Source organism: Euprymna scolopes, chromosome 5 (assembly GCF_053919585.1).
Source record: "Euprymna scolopes isolate OS-2025 chromosome 5, ASM5391958v1, whole genome shotgun sequence".
NCBI lineage: Eukaryota > Metazoa > Mollusca > Cephalopoda > Sepiida > Sepiolidae > Euprymna > Euprymna scolopes.
The window spans coordinates 141,291,565-141,315,824 of NC_136486.1; the positions used below are offsets into that span (position 1 = coordinate 141,291,565).

Genomic DNA, 24,260 nt, shown 5'->3' on the forward strand with positions numbered 1-24,260 from the left:
GCTTTTCTTATTTAACCTTTTATGACCTGAATTATTATGTATTTGTTAATCTTACTTAGTTAAAATGGTAATGATACTATAATTGTCTTCAAACTGGAAAAGGTATATTTCAATAATAATAGTGTACTAATACGTACAAGGCGTGTTTGAATCAACTCACACTTTATTTCTGCCGTTATATTAATTTATTTACGACTGAACGAATCAGTTCAACAAGGCAATAAAGGGGTAAACGGGTGCATATAATTTGTTTTTTTTTCTGTAACAAAAACAAACTTTTCATCTTAATTACGCACATTAAAATAGCATATTTCTTTCGCAAAAGTAAATATTTATTTCTGTAAAAAGTACATTGGAGCAACATATTCCATGGTGATTTGGCAACACGTTTTTTATTAATTACAGACTTATTTCCTAGGCTAACTGCACTTACCTTTGATCCACACATAACGCTACGTATTTAGGAAGGAGGTATAAAGTATCATTTAAGTTTTTTATTTTTTCTGATCTTGATATTACACTCTGATTTCTCGCCTCATTAGCCGACATAAGTCATTATGATTTTTTTTTCTCCGTACTAGCTATAAATGAGGAAAACCTGGATAAAGATAAATACTGGCACACTTTATTGTGACATTATTCTGGCATTCGGTTGTAAATCGTGTTGTCCGCTAGTCAGAATTCCCAGTTTTAGGATCCGTCCTACAAAAGCTGGGTCATTTGGATGGCATTTTAGCTGTCGGGCTAAGGAATCTGCACTGGGATATCCCAAGGGATATAATCTCCCGTACCTTAACTCACTGCTTTCAGATGAAGCAACATTATTTATCGTCTGAGGCGCATTCATAGCAAATTTCCAGGAGGCTACTCAGGAATTTCTTTCTGAACCAAAGTTCGCTTTCTTTAAGTAAGCCAATTCGATTCTTCCCACATTCCGACATCGAGTCATATATCTCTCTCCCACTCCTCGTGGTAGGAGAAAGACTTACTCTGGTTCTGCACTTATACTGCTCAATGAACTGATATATATTTTATTTAAATAATATATAAATTCCAATTGTTTACACCTGACAATGAAGTGTGGTTCCTCCAAAGCACAACTGATGTATAACCTCTTGACACCAGCAGTCAATGTACAGTCTGACCAAACAACTCACATTGAGATCGTATTTCTCTGATATTTACAATTAAACTATAAAAACTTAAGCAACTGACCGTTAAATATTTTTCACATGGCGAGTAACAAATCTTTGAGCTGCTTGTTGTATCAAGCAACATAACCCTTGAATCTAATTAAACCAATTATACTCAAATCCTTGGTTTTGGTAAAATATTTTGAAGTTGTAAATCATATTACTGCTGAATTAATATAATATGCAACATGGATACGTGCTGGCATAATAGCGGAACTGAAACCGAATATGTGGCAGGTATAATATTGAACGAACCTGAGTAGATTTTGTCAGTATCTGACAAAGACAAGAATGTGGCAGGTATAATATTGAACGAACCTGAATAGATTTTGTCAGTATCTGACAAAGACAAGAATTTGTAATCAAACGCAACCCTATGCGCTCTTCTCAAAAGCTCACAAATGATACGAGGCGTTGTTATATTTGTTCGAGATGTCGCCACGAAAACCTGGATGCTTACAAAGTAACTGGTCTTGACAATATACCAGTTATAATACTCCAAAAGCTACAACCGAAACAAGCACCCATTCTTGCAAAGCTGTTTAATCGATGCCTAAATGGGACTTGCTTAAACATCTTGAAAACGTTCATTAGTCTGCCCAAAATTAAAATAAAAACACTAGATATTAGTATTCTGCGTCTAGGTATAGATCTGTTCCTCTTCTATGCCTCGTAAGCAAGTTTCTTGAATCCGTGCTAAATAGAGATTGTCACCTGGGCAAAAAAACAAACAAAAAACCCAAAAATCAAAAAGCAACCTACTAACGACAAATCCTTCCCATACTGCAACCTTTACAACTGATACACTGCGTGCAACTTCACATATGATAAGCGAAGTTATCGAAGGATCTTTAGAGCAATATCCCTTGACATATAAAAGGCATTTGATAGGATTTGGCAGAATGATCTCCATGACAAAACTCCACACTATCGAATATCTGGAAATGTCTTCTAAACCGTAAAACATTTCTCGATGATAGATTTATACAACTAATAGTTGATGGACAGAAGTTTGTAGATCAAAGTCTTAACACCGGTGTGCCTCAAGGATCCATCCTGGGTTCAATTATAATCTTTATCAATGATCCCACAAATCACATTCAGAGTTAATTCGACGACATCTATGCAAATGAGAATACGATCTCTGGTTACATCTAAAATACCATCAACAACTAAGATCTCTGAATCTCTCTCTTTCAAACTTAAGCACGTGGTGCAATGGGGCAAAAAGTACCTGATTAATTTTAACGCATCGAAAAGCAAGCTACTATCTTTTCACCACAAAGGTTCCGATCCCCACATGGCTTCGATTTATATAAATGGCCCTCGTCTCAAAAAAGCATCTTGTCCTTACAAGGTTCTGTGACTCACGTTCTAACCGATAATGAAGAGTTGCAAATTCCTTGTCAAAGTCGATGGAAAATGGTTCAATCATTCTACCGCCCCAGAAAGTATTGCACTCACGACGCAATCCTTTACCTTTGTAAGAGCGAAATACGTCCTGTTCAGATCACCCTATCATGCCTTTATAGCATTCAAAACCAGCTTCGACGCCTAATGAATTATGCTCTTTCTCCCTGAAACCTCTTTCCATATAGAAAAGACATTGCCGGTCTATCTTTTCTATCGTTATTTTCGGGGCATATGCTCGTCTGTGGTCTCCAACGCCAACATTGTAAAAACACACCTATCTACCATCACTCTCAACAATTTTCCATATTCCCCTGTATGTACTGTAATATGAACGCTGATTACATGAACATATCTCTTTTCTTAAAACTACCCGGATGTTTTCAGGACTGACCGCACATAGATTGGCAAGGTTATCTAGTTTGAAGAGGAGCATAAGAATTAAATTTATAGTATTTACTTATAAATGTTTTATAATCAGAAGTAATTAATAGTGTCCTATTTGGGAAAGAACTCATGAAATTGCAAAGAATTTATTAAAAGAACAGGATACTAAATATCTATCATAGTAAGTCTTCTAGGGGAAAATATTGCAAATTATATTCTTACACCTCCTTTTATAAAATGAACTCGTCAATTTCCGTGCTCTTAGGTAGGAAAAGTACATTTATTTTGCAATAATCTGAAGATTCCATTCTTAGTATTTGTTTCTATATCTTTTTGTTAGATTTTTTCGGGTGCATACAGTAAGGTCAACATGAAGGTTTCCAGTACCTTAAGTGAATATATTTGTGATACAAACTGGATTCGAGCTTGGCACGCCCCAGCATCTTCCACTATTTATCTAAACACCACACTTTTCTTTGTAATACAGGGTGACCCCCCCCCAAAAAAAACAGAGGACATTCAATTGTTTTTTCTGAGCGTTTTACAGTGAACGGAGAAAAAAAAGAGGCCAAATACCCTAGTATTTTGATGTGACTTTTTGAATATGTTAAACTAGTCATGACCAAAGTTTAATTTCATTCGAACAAAACACTAAGAAACGAGGGACTAATTATAGTTGGGGCCCCTTAATTTTGGTTCCCCCTGTATTTATTTGTAATTAGAATCAAACTTAAAAGAATAAAAGACTTGTATATTGCTGCTTGATATGAACCCATTTTAAATATCTGAATAGAAATCATTTCTAACATCTATTCCTATTTAAACAAACCTTTAATAATATTGCATGTTTTTTTCTACTTTACTAACCCTACTGTTACTAACATTTGCTTGTTGCTTGCTCTGCTTGTAATTGTAGGTTACGGACTGCCAGGATCACGTGGTCAACCAGGCTATCCCGGACAGAAAGGGGAACCCGGACAAAGAGGAGAAAAAGGAGAACGAGGTTCCAAAGGAGAACGAGGCGGTCAGTATTCCATCTATCATGCGCAATACGGATATATTCTCCAGGAATATGATGGACATTGACACAGGAAACAATCGGCAGTGCTTTTAAATCTTCCGTTACCGCCACACTTTTTCACGGAAGTGTCTTTTGTTATGTTCTCTACTCTGGCTTTTGCTTTCATTGGAAAGACAGTGGATCGTTTTCCTTTTCATATTTTTTTAAATAACCGTGGGTGTCGGATAAGAAGAATGAATGAATGTTCATTAGTTTTATTGCTTGTTTAATTAAGAAAAATATTTTCAAATATCTTTTGTAACTATGCTTACGGTCTTTAAAATATACCATCTAATTGAATAACTGTTTAAATAATGCAGTGCTTTCAACGTAGGATGGAATAGTTCTAGCAAATACAACGCTACATATGTGGCTGTAGGTTATTTTTTTAATTAAGAACCCGACTTCCCACCCAGAATGGACCAACATTAACATCGGAGAAATTAAACTGTAATCTTGCAATATAGTTAACAGTCGAAAATTCGTGAAGAACAAAAGACAAATCAAACGCAGTAGAATTTAATTATCTTCCAACATATATATTGTTACATTGCCGATTTTTTTTTAATTTCGCTAATTGTTTTCAGTGCTAGTGTTGCATAAATATAGCTAGCCAAAAACTTCAAGATAATGAAATTAATTCTGAAATAACATCTTGAAAACACTTTTAAAAACAGATACAGAGGGAGGCAACACAATTCTATGCATTATGTCATTTTTCCCGGCTGTTAACTATACTGAAACATTACTGATTAAATATTTGAAAAGAATAAAATAGTTACCAGCACTGCTTCATTCAAAAATTTAAAATTTTAGTACAAAATGCATATATGTTTTGAATATGGGATTTTTTTTTTTTTGCATTTTGTGTGAACGTTTTATGTTTCTATTTTCATTTATGTGCGCATGTGTATGCCATTACTAACATCGCGATAAATTTCTAACCCCAGTCGTAAATACTCTGAGCGTTAACCAACGATTTTACAGAGTAGGCAAAATTTATATATTGGCTTTACTCTGCTTAATGATGGAGCTTGACCGCAATCTTTATAAGAATATTGATAAAAAATCTTATATATATATATCACAATTTATAAATCCTTCAAATAAACTGAGTTAGCTTGAAAGAAAAGTGATTAAAATTCTATTTTAATTAAATCATGACAGCTTGTCGAAGGACTTCTTAAGAAAATTTAAATTTATTTTATAAAACTTAAGTTTCTATAGAATATTTTATAATCTGTATAATCGGTCGTAAAATACGCTAAAGTATATTTTAATTCATGCAGATTTAGTATTTATTACAGTGCCAATTCTCCATTGATTATTATACTTTATCCAATATATAGTAGTTATTTCAAAAGTTTAAAAAAATATGACTTGGGTTCCATCAGCCATAATCGAAACGAAAACAATTAACTCTTGTTAATCGTTACTACCCCATACGCATATAAAAACTTATGTCGTTAAAGACATAAATGTAAACTGTAATTATATATATATATATATATATTAGCAAGGCACTCGGAATTGCCCGGTTGTAAAATACGCTTAAATATGATATTTTGATTAATGCAGATTTTGTATTTATCATTATATAATGTTGGACTCGATACAAAGTAATGATATTAAAAAGTTGTTTTTTTGTTTTTAAAAAATGACTCTTTCGTCACCACCGAGAATTGAAACCGAAACGTTTAGCTAACGATTTATTTTGTCCTCTGCCGTTAATGACGGGATTATGAAGACATTTGATGCACGGCTAAAAATTTTAACATGAACCAATAGCTCTTATGTTATGCATGCATATTCGTAATGCCGTCGTTTGACCTTCACTTGGCAAATTTCATACTTTTGTACCTGTTTTCCCGGGGTGAATCCCAAATATAAAGTTCGCATAGGTTCAAATACCTTATATAATATGTTTCATGTCTGGAGACCTAAAAATTTAGGAGTTTGGTAGGCAACATTTTTTAAACAAATATATATATATATATATATATATATATATATATATACGCATACATAAACATATGGAAAGAGTTTTTTACTTTAAACCTTTAACGCAAATGTTACGCAAGTATAAATCATGTAGAATATATGCATGAATACAATTATACGTAATAGTTAACTAAAGATGATCATCCTATAAGAAAACCGAAAAACCTATTATGGAATTAATTTAAATGAGTGGATTATTTTAAAGAATATGCAAATTAGGTAGAGCTTTTGCTTGTGAATGCAATTCTACCACCCATATATGACAAAGATGTATTTTGTTTTTAAATACATAGAAAGGGTTTTTAATTTGACTATCAATACGCAATTTTTTTTTACAGACGTATATATATAGTATATATATATATATATATATATATATATTATATATACTTATTTAAAATGTTTTGTGTGTGTATAATTTACAATATTTGTAAATATATAAATATTAATTGTAGGTGTGTAACTACTCAATACACTATGTTATGTACGCATGTTTCAGAGATTTAAATTCATTTTGAACATGTCATAAGGAATCCCCCCAATCCACATACGAAATTTATTAAAATTTAGATTCCACGTATTCTAAAAAGCAAATGACTACGCATTAACTCGTTTAAAATATATTTAGGAAAACTGAATATATAAGCAAATACATGTTTGGTTGTACTTTAAAATGATAGACAAAAGACAAGAACAGTTGATCTGATTAGTGAATATTATAAATTTAATAAGTATGTTCTCGTTTATTATCTATAATTAATTAAAATGGCGTAATACACATTACATATTTTACATAAAGCACAACACAGAAATCGCTTTCATCGTGACATTAATATTTCTAAAGTGCTCGTGACCATAGCTTAAAATACCAAAGTTCTTTTAAAATGTAAATATAACAGTTGATGTTAGATTAACATTTTCCTAAGTATAATAAAAAGAAAATAACGACGTACGTTATTAAATGTCCATATCATTTTGAAGACATTACATGTACGTACGTCATCAATCAGGCGGTGACAACAGAATATTCTTTTAACTCCCTTGACTCCAGTATATACCCGATACAGTAAGACAGTCAATCAACCGAAAACCACATCAGACTATATGAAAACGTAAGATATTAACGCATATATACTCAAGAATCAAACCAATAAAAAGAATATGTTGTTGGCACAGTCCTAGTCATTACCTTTCACAGAAATTATCGTAAAACTAGTAAAAATGTTAATACAGAATTAATCTTATGCCTCTAAAGTAAAGACTCTTACTTTCTCCATTCTAAGACGAATTATACCAAAATCAAATTATGTCTTGTTGAAGAAAAGAGTACTATTTTAAAATAAATGTATTTCTAATAATGATATTGTTTTATCAAATTGAAGATTAGGCTGAGAATTATTTTATCAACAATAAGATGGAATCTTTTTTTTACAGATATTAAATAGCTACAGTAATGAAAAATATAGAATTTTATAATTTTTTAAGAAATAAATATAGAGCAATTATCTGACAACGATAATTATACGGGAAATATTTTGTTACGTTTACAGTTAGTGGTGTTTAATAAGGAATAGTATTTACAGTAATGAATTCAGATTCATGCAGAAAACACCGTGAAATTTACTATGTATTATAGTTTTGAAACCGAATAAATCAACGTTTCATTCCTTAATGTTTGTTTCTATTTGAGCATAAATGACATGCTACTATATTTGTCAGTTTTTGAAACAGAGTTATTACAAAGCGTGTTTTAATAATTATAATTAGCCGGTATTTGCAAGTAACATATCAAATCACACAACCTTTATTGATTTTCTATTCATTATTTCACATCTCCTAATGTATGCTTGTTTTTCTTGCTCTCATGGCATATTTCGAGTATGACATACTTGCGGCATTTGTTCTGTTTAAAGTTTATTCTAATTAACCCTTTACAACCAGAATTATTTTTATGCAATAAGTATTTTTTTTAAATCATGAAACCTACACGTGACGGAAGTTTGCGTGCAACTGATTTACGAACAGAAACAAATTCCTCATTAACTTTTTCAACAATGCAGAGAAGATCAGTGGGGCTGACAAGCCATAAGAGTAAGAAATATTTTCTATATAAGTGTCCTTTGAAAAGGCGATTTGAAAGTACAATTGGGTGGTAAAGAAATAAAGAAAACTGCTAGGAAAAGTCAATTATAAATAAAATGAATACAACCACAGAAATTAATATTTTATCTCTAGCTGAAGTAAAAAAGAAGTTATATATATAGCGAGTAAGAGAAATATACTTTTCCTTAATGTTGTGTATCTGCAAAAGTATTTTCTCTCCAAACAATTTAATTCGAGCAATATGAATGACGTAACTGATCATGTTTTTGGAGTGCACATATTCTTGTAATATATGCAGGTCTAGTTAATGCTCATTGAATTTTTAGGTTTTTTAATGTTTAATATTTTCTGAATACAAGTTGTCTGATCTTGAGTCGGAATTAGTGTTGTTAGTCTATTACGATTTAGCGATATTTTCTTATAAACTATTTGGCAATGTCGTTGTTAGCATTAATATTCCCGCATTTCAATTGATTTAAATCCGTTTTTAAACTAATCAGTAAAAAACAATTGCGAAATATCTATCTTCGAGATCGTATACAATTATTTGTATTTAAGGTTTCAGTGACTTTTAGAAAAGAATTAAGAAAATGTTTCAATATTTATTGTACGATGATTATTTTATAAAATAAATTATTGCAGATATATTCATATTGAGAGCTGAATTGTTTCAGAACGGTTCAGTAATTTAATATGAGTTAAATAGTTCTAGTGTTAGCATTAGTGTTCCCCTCTCGATATGTTTGGAAAGCTACCAGGTGCTCACAGAAGGAACCAAGTGAAGGTTGAGAACATCTGAAGCGAAAATATTTATGTGGAATGGACTGAATTGTAACTAGACACACTCATGTCTTTAACCACTTCGCCACAAGCACCTTAGTTTCGAACGAAAGGCTCCTTGACGTTAACGAAACAAAATCATTACCATCTAAGGCAAAATATAAATTCCAACAATATATTTATTTTAAACCAATCAATCTTGCATCAAATTGAGTCTATAAGAGAACGTATTTAGAAAAGGCAAAGTACAACATTCTTAGTGAAAGGATCCAACTCACTGTTAAGTTATTGTTTTTGTTTGCATAGGCATCACCACTTATTAAGTCCAAGAGGCCACTTGAGGATAAGGGCGAAAGAGTGTACAGTAGAAATTCGACAATATAGTTAGTAATGGAAATTCGGTAAATTTGTTAACTTTAGTTTAGAACAAATTAATATTTCCTGATATTTTTGCAAAAGATACAATGATTTTTCTATATCAACAAAGAATTTGCAAAATACAAATATTTTTACAAGCCGTACTGCGTAATTTTTAGAGTGAATTTAATTTATTATGAAAGTCTAACATAAACTGAAAATTATGTGTAGAATTCCAAAAAAGGTTGATCGAATGGAATATATTATATAAACCTGTTGGAGTATTGGATGCTACCTGTTATGTTTGGCTTACACAGAAATCTAAGAATCCATCCAAAATATTGAACCAAATCTAAAATAAAAATCCATTGCTTCATTTAGAAGTGTACATAAACTCTCAGTATAAAGCTGATGACTAAGTGCGTCGTAAGCATCCGTTCAATCAAAGTTTATAAAAAAGGAATCCAGAAAATATGAAAATCACGAAAGATAATTCATAAATTATGTTACGTGGTTTCCGATAATTTTCATTTTCTAATACGTGTATTTAAGCATGTATCCACAAATATTCAACTGAATATTTCAGAATGGGGATGAAAATTTCTTTAAATATATTTTAATGATACCAAAAAATTTTACTGAAAAAGAAATGTCAAAGTTTTACTGTAACAGTTCGAATAAGAAAAATAATTCAGATTTAATAACTTCATAGACTACATTTTTAACGTTAATTGTTGAATCTTTACCTTTTTCATGGTAATTTTATTTTGTTGTCTTTTAGTAGCTGTTAGATTGTTTTGAGATGTTTAAGTAATGTTTATCAGAAATAAGACTTAATTTTTTTAGATTGAAATCTACGTAGAGAATCTTTCCAAGATCTCGTTTAATGTTCTGTTCTTGGAGTCTGTTTTCTGTAATCTCTTCAGTAAAAGTTGTAAACAGCCTGTAAACCGAAACTAGGAAATCACAAAAAAGTGAAAATTAAGTGAAAAAATTTTTTCTTTCATTTACTGAAAGAAGACAACATAATGCAATGTGGAAAATTGACAAAGAAATTAAATATGTCTCAATGGGGAAAAACACGAAATTTACTTGAAAATAAAACTCCGTTAAGATTAATATAATACGAGAAAGTATTACTATGTATTCAGAAATACAGGATTAAATTTTGTAGCAAAAATCGTTATGTTTATGATAATACATTAAAACATTCTGTGTGCCTGCCTTGTAGTGATGCTATTTTTTCTAATATTTACTTATAACACTAAATGTGATAAAAAATTTTAATTTCATCTGCTACAATAATTCAATTACATTAATTGTTTCAAAAACAAGAAAAATATAATTGTTCTAATGCTACATTTGAAGATTCCTAGTTTTAAGATTACAACTTCTATATTTTGAATGTTGTGCTTGGATTTCACAAAAGAACGATCACAACTTTAATGTTATAAATTTAATCCAAATACATGATGATTTTTTTTTATTTTTTCGCTAACATTTGAAGCGTTCTCGTGCAAAATTCGATACACAAACATTAACTTAATTCTATGAGACTTTGCGAATTTTTTTACTCTATAACTAAAACATAAAATGTATGGTTTGTCTAATATATTTGTTTTTAATATGAGTTATACACATTAGAATTTTCAATATTCGCATTTTTAAAGCCACATTTCTATATTAAAAGAATTGGATTTACCGCGTTTTGCATTCGAACTGTCTATTTACTGACATTCCTATTTACAATGCCTACCCACGGGACAGAGTAAGACACCAGGGTCGTTTTTTAATGTGGAGAAAAGGAACAAAAATTAAAATTGTCTCAGTCGTGAAATATTTCTCCTCCACTGACAGAACAAGAAATTGAAGTGCAGCATCTGAAGAACAGCTACTACACTTTGATCTTGTCTCGGAGGTTGTTAATCGTTCACAACCCCCCATTAGTGTTGCATAATCAGCTCGTTGTCGCGAAATAACGCAATTGAAACGGCTTTAGAGTGTGTACAGTTTTTCTCATCTGTTACTGACAAATATCGAAATCAAAGTCTTTTCTGCATTGTGTCTGTTGACAACATAACCTCAGAACAATATTAGGCATGGTACGGAAATATTTTCCTCGCGAAAGATGTTCGCAACGTAATATTGCACCATGCTGTCAATTTCGTTCAAATGTCAATTTGGCTAGTTTCACGTGAAAACTTTGTTACTACGTCAGTCTAGCGACATAATCATTCTCACTGAACCCAGTCGTCATAAAGATTACTGAATTGTATTCAACGTACAGAGTACCTCTGCAAAATACCTTCTGCGATCAAAGACCCTCTGTAGCCTTTATCCTGCCACTCTCATATACTCTTTCAGCGTTCAATTGAAATTCTTTAATGAACAAGTGTATTACAAAAAGAAAAATGTATACAGCTAGGTCATATCCAAAATAAACAATATTCTGAAACTGTCAGAGGAATAAATATTTTAACAATAAAAGCAGTTATTGAAATCTGTTATTTCCTCAGTTGTGATCTTCACGACGTGTGTAAAAACATAAAATAATTTTGTTCGCCCAAAAGAACTGACACCGAAAAAGAATAGACCTCGAAACCTTTAAGAAAGAAGGATCGAGCAAGAATAAATATTAAAAAGCGCAGCGCAACCCTGAATCTAAGTTGAACACATACTGAATCTGAAAATGATATGCTAAATTTCTTAAATTTCAGCGTTACGCTGCCATTAAATTGTAAATGGATGACATTGGAAAAAATTTACTAAACGAAGCCGCATTCATTAAGCGTTTCTAAATATAGTATCTATCAACTATGTCGATATGTCTATTTTTATTGTGTTGTATTGTTTTTTCTTGCATGCCTTTCTATGTTCTATGTGTTGTTGGTAAAGATTACCCATTTTATTCATTTTCCCCAAAGATAAAAACAGAAAACTTTGAATGAGGGTCGGACACTTATACTCACTTATATTTGTAACGTCTATTGATTTGTTTTCTTGTTATTCTGTATATGACAACATATGCTCATGAGAAAAATATATTAAACATCTGGGTTCGATATGCTGAATATGATATTGTAATGGATCTATTTTAAGTAAAATATATTTTTATCCGATCACATTATCAAAGTTAAATAATAAAACGAAGATAAATACCAGATCACTAATTCCGAATCATACGAGAACATATTTGTTGGTTGTTTTATTTTTTACGGCATGTCAACCCTTTTCAGGTTATTTAATGCCGAATCCAGTGATTCGGAAGAAAAGATTTTGATAGTTTAAGGTCATATCTAGGACCGTGAACATATTTGTAAAATCGAGCATCTCCGTATAAATACCGTACTATCTTTAACGTGCTTTCGTACGTATGTGTGTCACGGTTTCCAGATTATAAATTATGCGATCTGGTGATCCTATTAATTTAATAGGATAGAAACATTAAATTAGTATATAAAGACGTTCATTTAATGTTTGTAGTATGCTATCTTCTATTCTCACAGTTAATAAATAGGACCTCCCGATCCGTAAAGACAATGTAAATATAAATCAAATTATGCCGCTCTTGGGTCGTACATGAAACCAAAATATAGCTTCTTGGTCTTCGGGATCCAGGCAAAGGGTAGTATCTGTTCTGTCTAAATATGATATAATGATTACGAGGATTCTATTCGCGCCTGGTTACCATACAATGGAAATATGCTACAGACTCTTATAAGGATATTAATAACCAGATATATTTTGACACTACATTAACCAGATTACTTTGATAGAAACTTTTACAGTTTTTACAAAAATTCTATATTACTATCGTGGGGGTCTTTATTCACGCGAAACGTCCACAAAATGTCTAGCAGCAATGTATTCCCTATGTAAGACATCGCTGTGAAATTTTCACAGGCCTCACAAGTGTAATAGGATTACGTGAAATGGCATTCTAACCTAGAAGTTAGTTTGAGTTCTGTGATAATTTCACAAGTTAAACGTCATCTTTTAAATTTTGCTTATCATCCATTTTCATTAAAATTCATCTTGTGTTACTATTACATCAATATTTGTTTGATTTCGTCGAACGTTAGCGATAAATTATGAATATGGCTTAAAGCAAAATATGGCAATCAATTAGAGAAGGTGTTCAATTGTATATATATTAGTTTTATTACAAGCACAGCAATAGTGTATGTATGTATGTGTATATATATATATATATATATATATATATATATATATATATATATATATATAAGAAAGCTTTGCCTGCCTTTGTTACAAATCTAATGTTGGCAGCGAATTAAAAAACATACCGTAATCTTGCCTGTATAAGAATAGTTCTATTTGGGACTGGACATTTATATTGTTCCTTTGTCGAAACTTTTGCAAGTAGAATTTGATCTTGGATCGGTTACAATACGAGGAGAAAAAGTTTTTTATGCAGATATTGTTACAGAAATTGGGCGGTACATATCGATATGGGTTGTCCTGTTGGTTATCCTATCATATAAGTGCTAATTAAATGAAAGATGGAAGCCTACCTAGTTTTTTTGAGTAGTCGAACGAGCTGATTGTCAACGTTACATGTTCCAACATCGTAATTTAAATAGCAGCAGAAAAATGTGAATACAAATGAAGATATAAAAACTTCATTTTGAATAAACGTAAATCGGAATCATATTTTTATGATAAATTTGAAATACGATTACTCAATTTTTTTTCCGATAGAGAAAAAAATTCATGCTTTTATTGAAATGCAAGCATCAATCTTGACGCAACATTTGCAAAGAGATTGACAGCCTATGACGGCTGGGGTTATCTTACAGCAATACTTCTATCAGTAGGAAATAGACGTCGCTACCCATTACCTTAATACACTTTGATCACAGTAATTAAACTGATCGAAATATATCGATAAAGTGTAAAAGGTTGAATGATAGGGCAAAATTGTCTTTGCGCCAGAACGTTTCCGATAATAGTGTTCATTTATTCTGGTTCTTTAATAAGTCTTAATAGAAGAAAACTTGTGTGATCAAAGTCTTCTCATAAACTGAAGTAATTCTGAAAACCAATTATTACTTCAATGGGCAGTTTTTATATCAATAAAATGTGATATTACATCGATCCTTATGATAGATTGGTCGGCATTTCGAACTCTATTGATGATAATTGTTAAAATAATTACTTTTCACTGCAGAATGTTATTTTGAAAAGATTGAAAAGAAGCAAATGCAATAAAAATGATTTTCATACACTAAATTGAGTTTTAAATGATTTTCGTTAATTTATTTGGACGTTTGTACTATTTGATTCTATTTTTACAGTAAATAAATGATATTTAATAAAAATTTCGTTCTCCTGAACGAAATAGTTGCGCAATAAATGCTGAAATAATTTAGTCCAAAACAAAAACGTGCAGTCCAGATACATGAATGAAAATCATACTCAACGTTTAAGTTTTATAAATATCACACAAAAATGAATGCTTGATATAATTGTTACTTTTTAATTTCGTCACATGTTAATCGATTTTTATATCTATTTCCATGTTTATTTTCACTTTTTTCTAATTATTCCTTTTGCATGGAACAGTTGGTTTTTATATCTTGAGCATTTCCACGATGCTTTATTGTAGGAAGCAATTTCAGTTAACTTTATTGTAATTTTCTTAAACGCTATTTTAAAGACGCTTAGTCCAAAACAAATTTAAAATACAACTCATAGTAATGCAAGATTTTTTTTCATAATTATCGTTTTTTTTTTGTTTTTTTTTTGTAACTGGAAAAATGTTCGATTAATTTGCAATGTAACATTAATGGCTGCCAAGAGGCGTACTAAAGTTTACAATAAAATGTTAACTGCAATAATTCCGTGTCCGTCTCTGAAATGGTGAGCAAAGGTCTTGGGTCAATTGGGCAAGGCTGATTTGTACAATGCGGCCATTTTGATTTAGTTTGTTACACCATTTTTCATTGGATGTTAATGATTGCCATGCCTTCCAAACGAAGCATTTTATAGCAGCCGATAGTGTGATTTTAACATAAAACATTTATATTGAGTTTTAACGGCAGTATAAAGAGAAATAATTTAATGTAGTGCTTGAACGTTTAACTTAATTCACTATTCTAAATTATAATTATGGTAAGCTAACAAAGTTAGTATTATTAATAGAGGACGTTCATAAACGTTTTGCAAACTTTAATGACATTCCTTCAAAAAGACAAACCGAAACGCGCTGACTGATATTCACCTTAATATATTATAATCCAATTAAAAATAAGAATCGTATTTTATTTCGAAAAAAGTATAATGGTACGGGAACTTAAGCACTTTTATAAACAATAAATAGAAAAAAAAACGTTTTTCCTCAGTATTTAGATATTGCGTAAAGAAGGTGCCTTGCATAATATACTTTAATATCCAAGAGGTATCTCAGTGTCGTTTCAGCAAGTGGCTACCAACGATTCAATTTTTCGCATGAATCATGCAGCATCTATTATTTAAAAAATACGCTTTTTTAATCGCAGCATAAATATAATTGATTCATTTTGATTTTTTTTATAGAATATATTTTTTGTATGTTACAAAATTCCTATCTCTAATTATCTTAACACAGAATAGTCCCAAATCGCCATTTTTAGAGGTTCTATAACATCTACGTATTTAAGTATTTACATCTATACCAGAATCAATCATGGCATATGAATACAGTTGAATACATGGACGCGTTTTTAAATGTTTATAAACTCAAGCATCAAATATAATTCCATTCTCGCTGGACGGCATTCTGTATGGAAATGATTGCGCAAATTTAGAAGTGTGGGGTTTCTAATAAAAACGCTTTATAGAATTATAGTTATTGAAATTAAAATATAAATCCATAACCGTTATTTTTAAAATAGCCTATCAGGAGAAATAAAAATGTAAATCCTTTTTTATTTTAAGTTTCATATTGCAAATTTATATTACAAACGCGATTGTAAATATATCAACATCAGATATGTTTATATTATTTCGTGATCTCAGAGTTATTTTTTTCAGATTTTTGCAACATTTCCGGTTCGATCATGTGCAAAAACACAACCACTGCGAATATGGAGATGCCGCAATCGTTATAGAATTACTTTACTTTTCATATTTCTTTAAACTCGCATTAAAATTTAAAAATCAATTTTACTTCACCGGGTTCTCAAATTTTTACTGAATTAAACATACATTATTCATTTCATAAATTCTATTTTTTTGTAAATTTCTTGTACGCTAGTTACTAAGACGGATAATATTTATCGCATCACATTAACCTATAAGCATAAAGATAGATTGATAATAATTGTTATAGGTTATACGGTGTAAGTGATTTGATTACTCTGGCTGAATTATTTTCAGCTACATTACTAACCAATCGCTATCAATGTAAAATTTTTTCTTACGATTAGAATGAAAAAATAATTTTCCTTCAAATAGAAATACCTTATTTTCTAATATGACTCACAATAAGGTTTGTCGATTCTGATGCGACGAAAATGTTTTATACAGCAAATAAGAAAATAAACTTTAAAATCTTAAATCGGAAAACGAGCGTCCACTTAATGGATATCATTTTAAAAATAAGCAAAACTAGTCAACATTTATTAAATAAGATGTTTGCAACGAAACAAAATTTTACCAAAGGTCTTTGAAAATATTTTAAACATGATTTAAGAAAATTATAGATTTCTTCTGTTAGTCCGAGAGAATTAAAGTGAACAGTATATTTTAATGTTACAACTTTTATAGGTTGATTTAAGAACTTATTATAGATATTACTATTTACGAAATTGCAGACATCTTCCGTTCATATCTACCCGAGAATCACGGTAAACTTTACTGTATTTTCATGTTAGGAAATAATAAACTTATTAGCAATTGACGTTGGATTCGTATAAGTGTATTTAGATACATTTTCGACGATCATTTTCAGTAAACTTTGTCAATGTTTGTTCCTTTATGAGACATGCGTGTCGATCCTAAGGTTAGGCTGAACATTAGTTTATATCGATTAGATAGGTGCAAAAACTGCCCAGCTTTTATACACGTCCTAGTAGGCCGTCCGGCATTGCTCGGTCATAAAATACACTTAATATGATATTTTGATCAATGCAGATTTCGTATTTATTATTATTAGTAGTAGTATTATATACTGGACCTAATATATAGAATTGATTTAAAAAGTTGAAAAAAAAATTACTAGTGCACCACTACCGAGAATGCAAATTAAAATTAACTTACGATTTACTTTTTCCTTTGACGTTAATGCCCGAGATATGAAGACATGTTCGCTGCAAGGCTAAATATTTAAAGCTGGGCCAATAGCTATCACATTACGCATGCATATTCGTAATGCCGTCGTTTGACCCTCACCTGGCAAATTTCAATGTTTTTTAATTTTCACTTTTGTACTAACTTTCCCCGGCTACATCTCAAATATAAAGTTTTACATGGGTCCGAATGCCCTATATATTACATTTCATTTCTGTAGATCTAAAACTGAGGAGTTTGGTAGGCAAAATCTTGAAACAAATATATATACGCATATATATATATATATATATATATATATATATATATATAAAGAGCTTTGTGTTTATTATAACCTTATTACGCAAGTATAAATCATGTAGAATATCTGCATGAATATAATTAGATATAATTGTATACTAAAGGTGATCATCCCATAAGAAAACCAGAAAAAAAACTAATAGGGAATTTATTAAAATGAATATTTAAAAGAATGAAAATTAGCTAGATCTTTTGCAAATTAATGCAATTCCACAACCCATATGTAAAAAAACGTGTATTTTCCTTTTAAATAGAAAAAAAAAGGTTATTTTCTATTTATTTAATATATATTTGAATATTAATACATATGCAAAAATATAGGAGTATAGATACGAACAATTCATGCAAATTAAATAGGACGTTAGAAAATGAATATATTAAGCATTGAAAGAAACAAATTGAAACTGTCTGCGAATAATTATATATATATATATATATATATATATATATATGTTTTATTATTGGACGGACAAACAGTGTACCTAATTCAATAGACAAACAAAACTCACTTAGTTATTACTATAATAAAGAGCTGCATAATACTTTGGATTATCAATATGTACTTTTAATTTCCATTTAATTATAAAGACATCTAAATCAATTAAACATTATATATTCCGAACAATTCCCTCGGGAATTATTTTCATTTAGATATACATATATGTTTTACTTTACTTTAATATTTGGCGTTGCTAGTTACATAAAATATCGACCTGTCTGTGTAAATCGTACAAACTTTATACATATTACAGCTCTATCAATTAAAATAGTATCTATAACTTCCGTGATGAATATATGTACATACATATAAGCAACATTTTATAGAGAACATATAAGTAGATAGGTAAAGCACTATGATTAAATATTTAGACGCATGTGATAATTTGGATACGTGAACGGTTACATACATTGACGTGACTTTAAATAATTATCATGATAAAGCCTAAACCAGTTGAAATATTTTAGTGATCAGGTTACTAAACGAGTTCGTATGTCTTTGATAATCATATATTATAGTATTTTGACCATATATTATTTTACTCAATTTTCTTTAAGTTTTAATAAAATACACATATGCAAGCACCTGTGGATATACAGGTAAAATTCCTAACGATTACATCACAAATATAAACTATTTCTTCTTAATACATGTTTTTTTTGTTTTGTTTTAAGTACTTCACTAGGTATTTTACAACTTCACTGGGTACTTTACCTCGAATATATTCCTACATAAGAAATAAATTGATGTGTATTCAGTTTTGGAAGGGTTATTCCTCTTTATATTCTCGTGCAATATGAAATTACAATAAGCTGTGTTCCCTACGTTGTATTTATGCCTATTGAGATTATATATATTTACACTCATTTTATCATATATTTAGTTAAGTATTTAAACTTTATTAGGTTTGGTTGTTTTACGGCATATCAACCCTTTTCGGGTTATTTAATGCCGAACCTGTTATTTAAGAAATAGTATTCATGTTTCATCCAGTTATTTTGTAGGTTTGTATTCTTAAAGTTCATTGTATCTTTAATCATTAGTTTGTAGCGTTTGGTTTGGTTGTTTTATAGTGGATTTTGTCGTTTCTCTTCCATGTCCTGCAGAACACAAATGAACTTTACAATAGAGAGGGAAAAGGGTTACAGTATTTATGTTTTGTACATTTTAAGTTAGGATCAACCAGGAAAGGAGAAATGGGAAGGAGGTAAATGTGGGTTGTTGTTTTTGGTTTTACAAAACATAATTAAGTTTTGCTAAAATAAGTAGAAAAACAAAAAGGATCAATGGTAGGTGCATTTCCTCTGAGTCAGCCAATATCTTCAGACAGCCTGATCTGATAACGCCCGAGTTTAACTTGAGGATCCGAACCTGGTGAGTTTCGAATTTTAGAATCATCTATTCATTTCTAGCTTATTAAAAATTTATTTTGTTTTTGTCAAGTAAAAGAAACCTTTATAAATGTGTGTATTTCTAGCTAATCGATTAAATCAGAAAGAAAAAATGCATGGTATGTATAAAATCAACATTTGGAAAGTAATCCGTAATCACGTGAGGTTTCATGGTCCGATTGCTTTTGTTTTATTAATTCATAGCAGTATACAGTGGTTGCAGTTTGTTTATGGATGAACGAGTCACCGCTTATTAATGCTCAACAGTCATCGAGGGTAAGCGTTGCCGCGTTTATCACGAGGACCGTGAGATAACGCTGTTAGATTTCATTCTGATGGTTGAAACTGCATTATTTTTCAATAAGAATTTGAAAACGAGCATTGTAGTTAGCTGGGACGTGGCACCACGGTATTGTGTTCCATAAATGAGTAGATCTTTGATTTTTTGAAAAAAAGGAGGGAAATTGTATACTTCACACAGAAAATGTTCACATATTGATGTATTAATTTAACGGGGATTTTAATTAAAGTGATTGTCTTATTTCGATTGTAAATAAAACCATAACCTATTAATAAACATAAAAGGGTTTATAGAACATTTAATTCTTTTTCAAAATAAATTTGTAATAATATCTATTTGTATTTGTTATGTCAACTTAGTTCGATATTTAGAAAGAGGGTTAAACTATTCACATTTTTTTTTAAATACTCAGTTATCTGACCGTGTTTCTCCTTACAAATGGGAAGTCATATGCAACCTGCATCAAAATTCGCGCTAAAAGAAGACTATCTAATAAAAATACTGTATTTGAAAGGTTCTAACCGTTCGTCGTAGATACATTTGCGGGCTATAGGCTATGCCACACGGAATTTCCAGCACTGATAAATACGCTACACACGTTAAAAGCAGACCTTCCATCGCCACTATTTGTGGAAAGCCTTCAATCTGTTCTCAGCCTACTAAGCAGTAGGGCATTCGATAAAACATTTTTTTTTACTATTATTTGTTTTCTATTGAATAAATTTAGGCTGAAAAAGATTAGTCTGATCCAAAAGATATTTCGAACGATCGTTACGAATCAATGGGCTTTACGTCTTTTTATTGGTTACTAGCGTCGTAATACGAGCCATCTTTAGTGATTCCTGCTAATGCTATTTTAATGTTTTTTCATGAATCCGAATATTGCTATTATCTTAAAATACAAATGTTTCCTTGCCAATAGTTATCTGGGGTCGTTCCGATAAACTATTGATAATTTGTGGCAAAAAACAGGATTACTGCTTAGATTAACGACGATGGTAAAAACTTCCACTTTAAGTCCTATCAATATACTCTTGACAATTTTTGGTTCAGTAATTAGCATAAATTAACAAAAAAAGAAAAAAAACGGATGTATCACGAGTATTTATTAATATGTGGATTTTGATTACAACTCCTCTCATAATTGTTTAAGTGCGTGATTAAACTGGAAAATGCATAAGTTAATTAGTTATCTAGAGACCAAAAATTTCGGAATATATATATATAACTTGAGTTTCTTCATCTATAATCGAAAGCGAAACCAAACGTCACGAAGAATTCTTTATAAAATTATTTATATAAAAAAATAGATTACTATAGTGCCATCAGTTATAATCGAAACAAAAACTTTTGAAGAATTCTTGGTAAAATTATTTATAAGAAATGAAGTCCATAATTATGAAACGACATTCACTCATATGTAAGCGTGACACACACACACACACACACAATCCTATTAATATATAGATACAAACAAATCGTCCGGTGTTGCCCGATTATAAAATACGCATTTTTTTTTTTTTAATTCATGGAGATATTTAATTATAGAGACAATTCTCTATAGTTATTCAATATATAGTAATAATTTCAAAAATTGTAAGTAAATAAATAAAGTAGTATTTTGGTACCAACTGCTATAGGCGAAACCAGAATGTTGTACACGCCAGCCGTAATCTATCCAGCGTCATAACCATCTGAGATACCGGTACGTGGATACAAAAGTTTAACAATTAAGCTAATTTTTAGTTAATATCGGAAAGTCATCTTTTTTGTTTTAAACTGAGGTAATTTTAATTTGTGTCTTTCCAGATTCCTTCTTATAGAGAGCTAAATTTTCCTCTCATAAAAATTGATCTTGTGTCTAACTCTCCTCTTAGAAAGTCAAAAAGATCTTCCAGTAAATTAATTGCTAAAAACATAGTATACTAACTTGTGACAGTAGCTGAAGATCGAAACTGGTTAGTAATGATATGATCAACTACTGTAACTACTTGCCTACTCTAATATATATTTTTAAATCCAAATATCATTAAATAAAAGATGATTATATATTGTATATTATTGACGAAACTATTAGTGGTATGCTTTTTTTTTCTTTTTTCAATACATATCAGAGGACGTATCAACTATTGGAGAGAAGTATACTCGTCTATCCAAAAAACAACAAAAAAAAACTCGTTGAATAAAATCTTAATTTAAAGCGAAAACAAACCGTCTATAATTAATTTAAAGATACGCGGTTATAAATGCAGATGATTGACATTGATTAATTAATAATCTTGCTTAAATATAGACTAACATAAAACTGATTTCTTTCCAAAAAACAAGTCATATTTAATGGCTTACTAATAAGATGCTATTTCAAGATAAAATGAGGAAAGATACAGAAATGTATTTATTCGAAAATAATTACAGAATTAAAAAGAAAGCTTCTTATCGATTTTATAATTATAAACAAAGTTAACTTTTTTTGGTATCGCGGTTTTAATTCCGTTTATTTGAGAGAGTATATGGGGACGAGCAGAAAATGGTTGACTATTTTTGCATTTGTAATATATAAGAGCAGATTTGACATTGTTCAGGTTACGATGAAAACATTAACTGAAAATGGTTTTCAAGGCAATGCACTTGTATTTATCCGTAGTTTCTTTTACAAATTGATAATTTACACCTAGTATTTCTTTAAATTCACCCCCCAGAACCGGGGTTTCTTTGTAAAGGCTGTTAAACACGAAAGATATTAAAATTAATCGCAAACAATCACGATTTTTTCGTGTCCATATTTACTCGCTTTTGAACCTGAGCAAAATTAAATACAATGCCGAGCTTTTATACGAACAAACGTGAGCCTATTCGATTGAAAGTTTCCTCAGACAAGAAGGATCTCTCGAAAAACTAAGGAGGGAAAATATAAAGTTTGGTATAAAAATGTATACTGTACTTTTATAGCCAAAATACTCCAACTTTTGTAATACGGTAAAATCACGCTGATACACCGGTTTTCATTAGATCACCGAAGTGAAACAACATTCAACTTGGTCAGTACCAGACGGGTGATCAGTTCGGTAATACAAGATGAGTGACCAATTTGGGAATATAAGGCGCTGTAGGTAGGAAACGGCGACACCACTCTGCAAGAGTTGCAAATACTAAAAAGTAAGCACATCGCCATATGAGGATATAATGCGATTAGGGTCCACTTGTGAATTTCATACTCCCATTAAACTTCCTCTTTCGGAGGAAACCATGTCAAACCGGCCTTGGTGATTGCTGCAGTTTTATTTCATCTGACATCCATGTCAATACCTTCCGCAGGCGCACTAATTTACAGAATAATTCTATTAAATTAACTTGCATTTTATATGCTCTGCAGAGGTTTTGTCATTGTACAACCTGTTCTCCACAGGAAAAAATCTAATTTAAACTCCATAAACATTCCAGGTAGTCAAGCGATCACAGTTTGAACTATCATTGCAGATACACATTCAAGTTCTTTTAAATAGATCTGTGTCTCCATTTTTCAATTTATGACAGCACAAGTGTTCGATATGTTCCATGTAAGTCACACTTACATAGTGACACGTGTATTTAAAACTATTTTTTGAAAGACAAAAGGAAAAAAAAAGTTCATTCTACCCAATTGTGTACAGAATATCTAGATAATATATACTTTTCACAAAGATCTTTCTGAAAGCACTGAGATAGCCTCCAGGAATGCTATGAAACTATGCTAATAGTAGGCGTCGATTATCAATGCACTATGGATACATCATATACGATCATGCACGGTTGGACAGATACAAACGCATATATTAACCATCTTCTATGTACCAATATCCATAAACACTATTATCTATATTGTAATTCTTATCTATTTTTCTATGAAAACCGATAGTCACGCTGAGTACAGTGGTCTCAATTTTCTAAAAATCAGATAAGAACCAGGTGGCAAGTTGAATACCTGATGCCCGAATAATTATTTACTCGTATATATATATATATATATATATATATAAAATGGCATTATGGGATACTTAATTTGGTTCGTTGGATTGTATGCAGAATTGGAACAGCGCCATCGTCTGCTTATAGTGTGCAGGCTATGTAAACTGCTGGACACTGCTGAAACGCAAAGCCAATTAAATTGTAACAGCTAACAATTGACATATAGTATAATTTATTTTAC

General features: G+C 30.8%; 1 protein-coding gene across 1 annotated transcript in view; it reads left to right on the forward strand.

Moving 5' to 3' along the window:
* The window catches only part of LOC145276640 (uncharacterized), a 748,502-nt gene that overhangs the window by 595,309 nt on the left and 128,933 nt on the right, over positions 1–24,260 (forward strand). Inside the window, exon 14 of the mRNA XM_080127831.1 lies at positions 3,907–4,014. Within this exon, the coding sequence (XP_079983957.1) occupies positions 3,907–4,014 (108 nt within the window). The remainder of the gene's footprint in view (positions 1–3,906; positions 4,015–24,260) is intronic.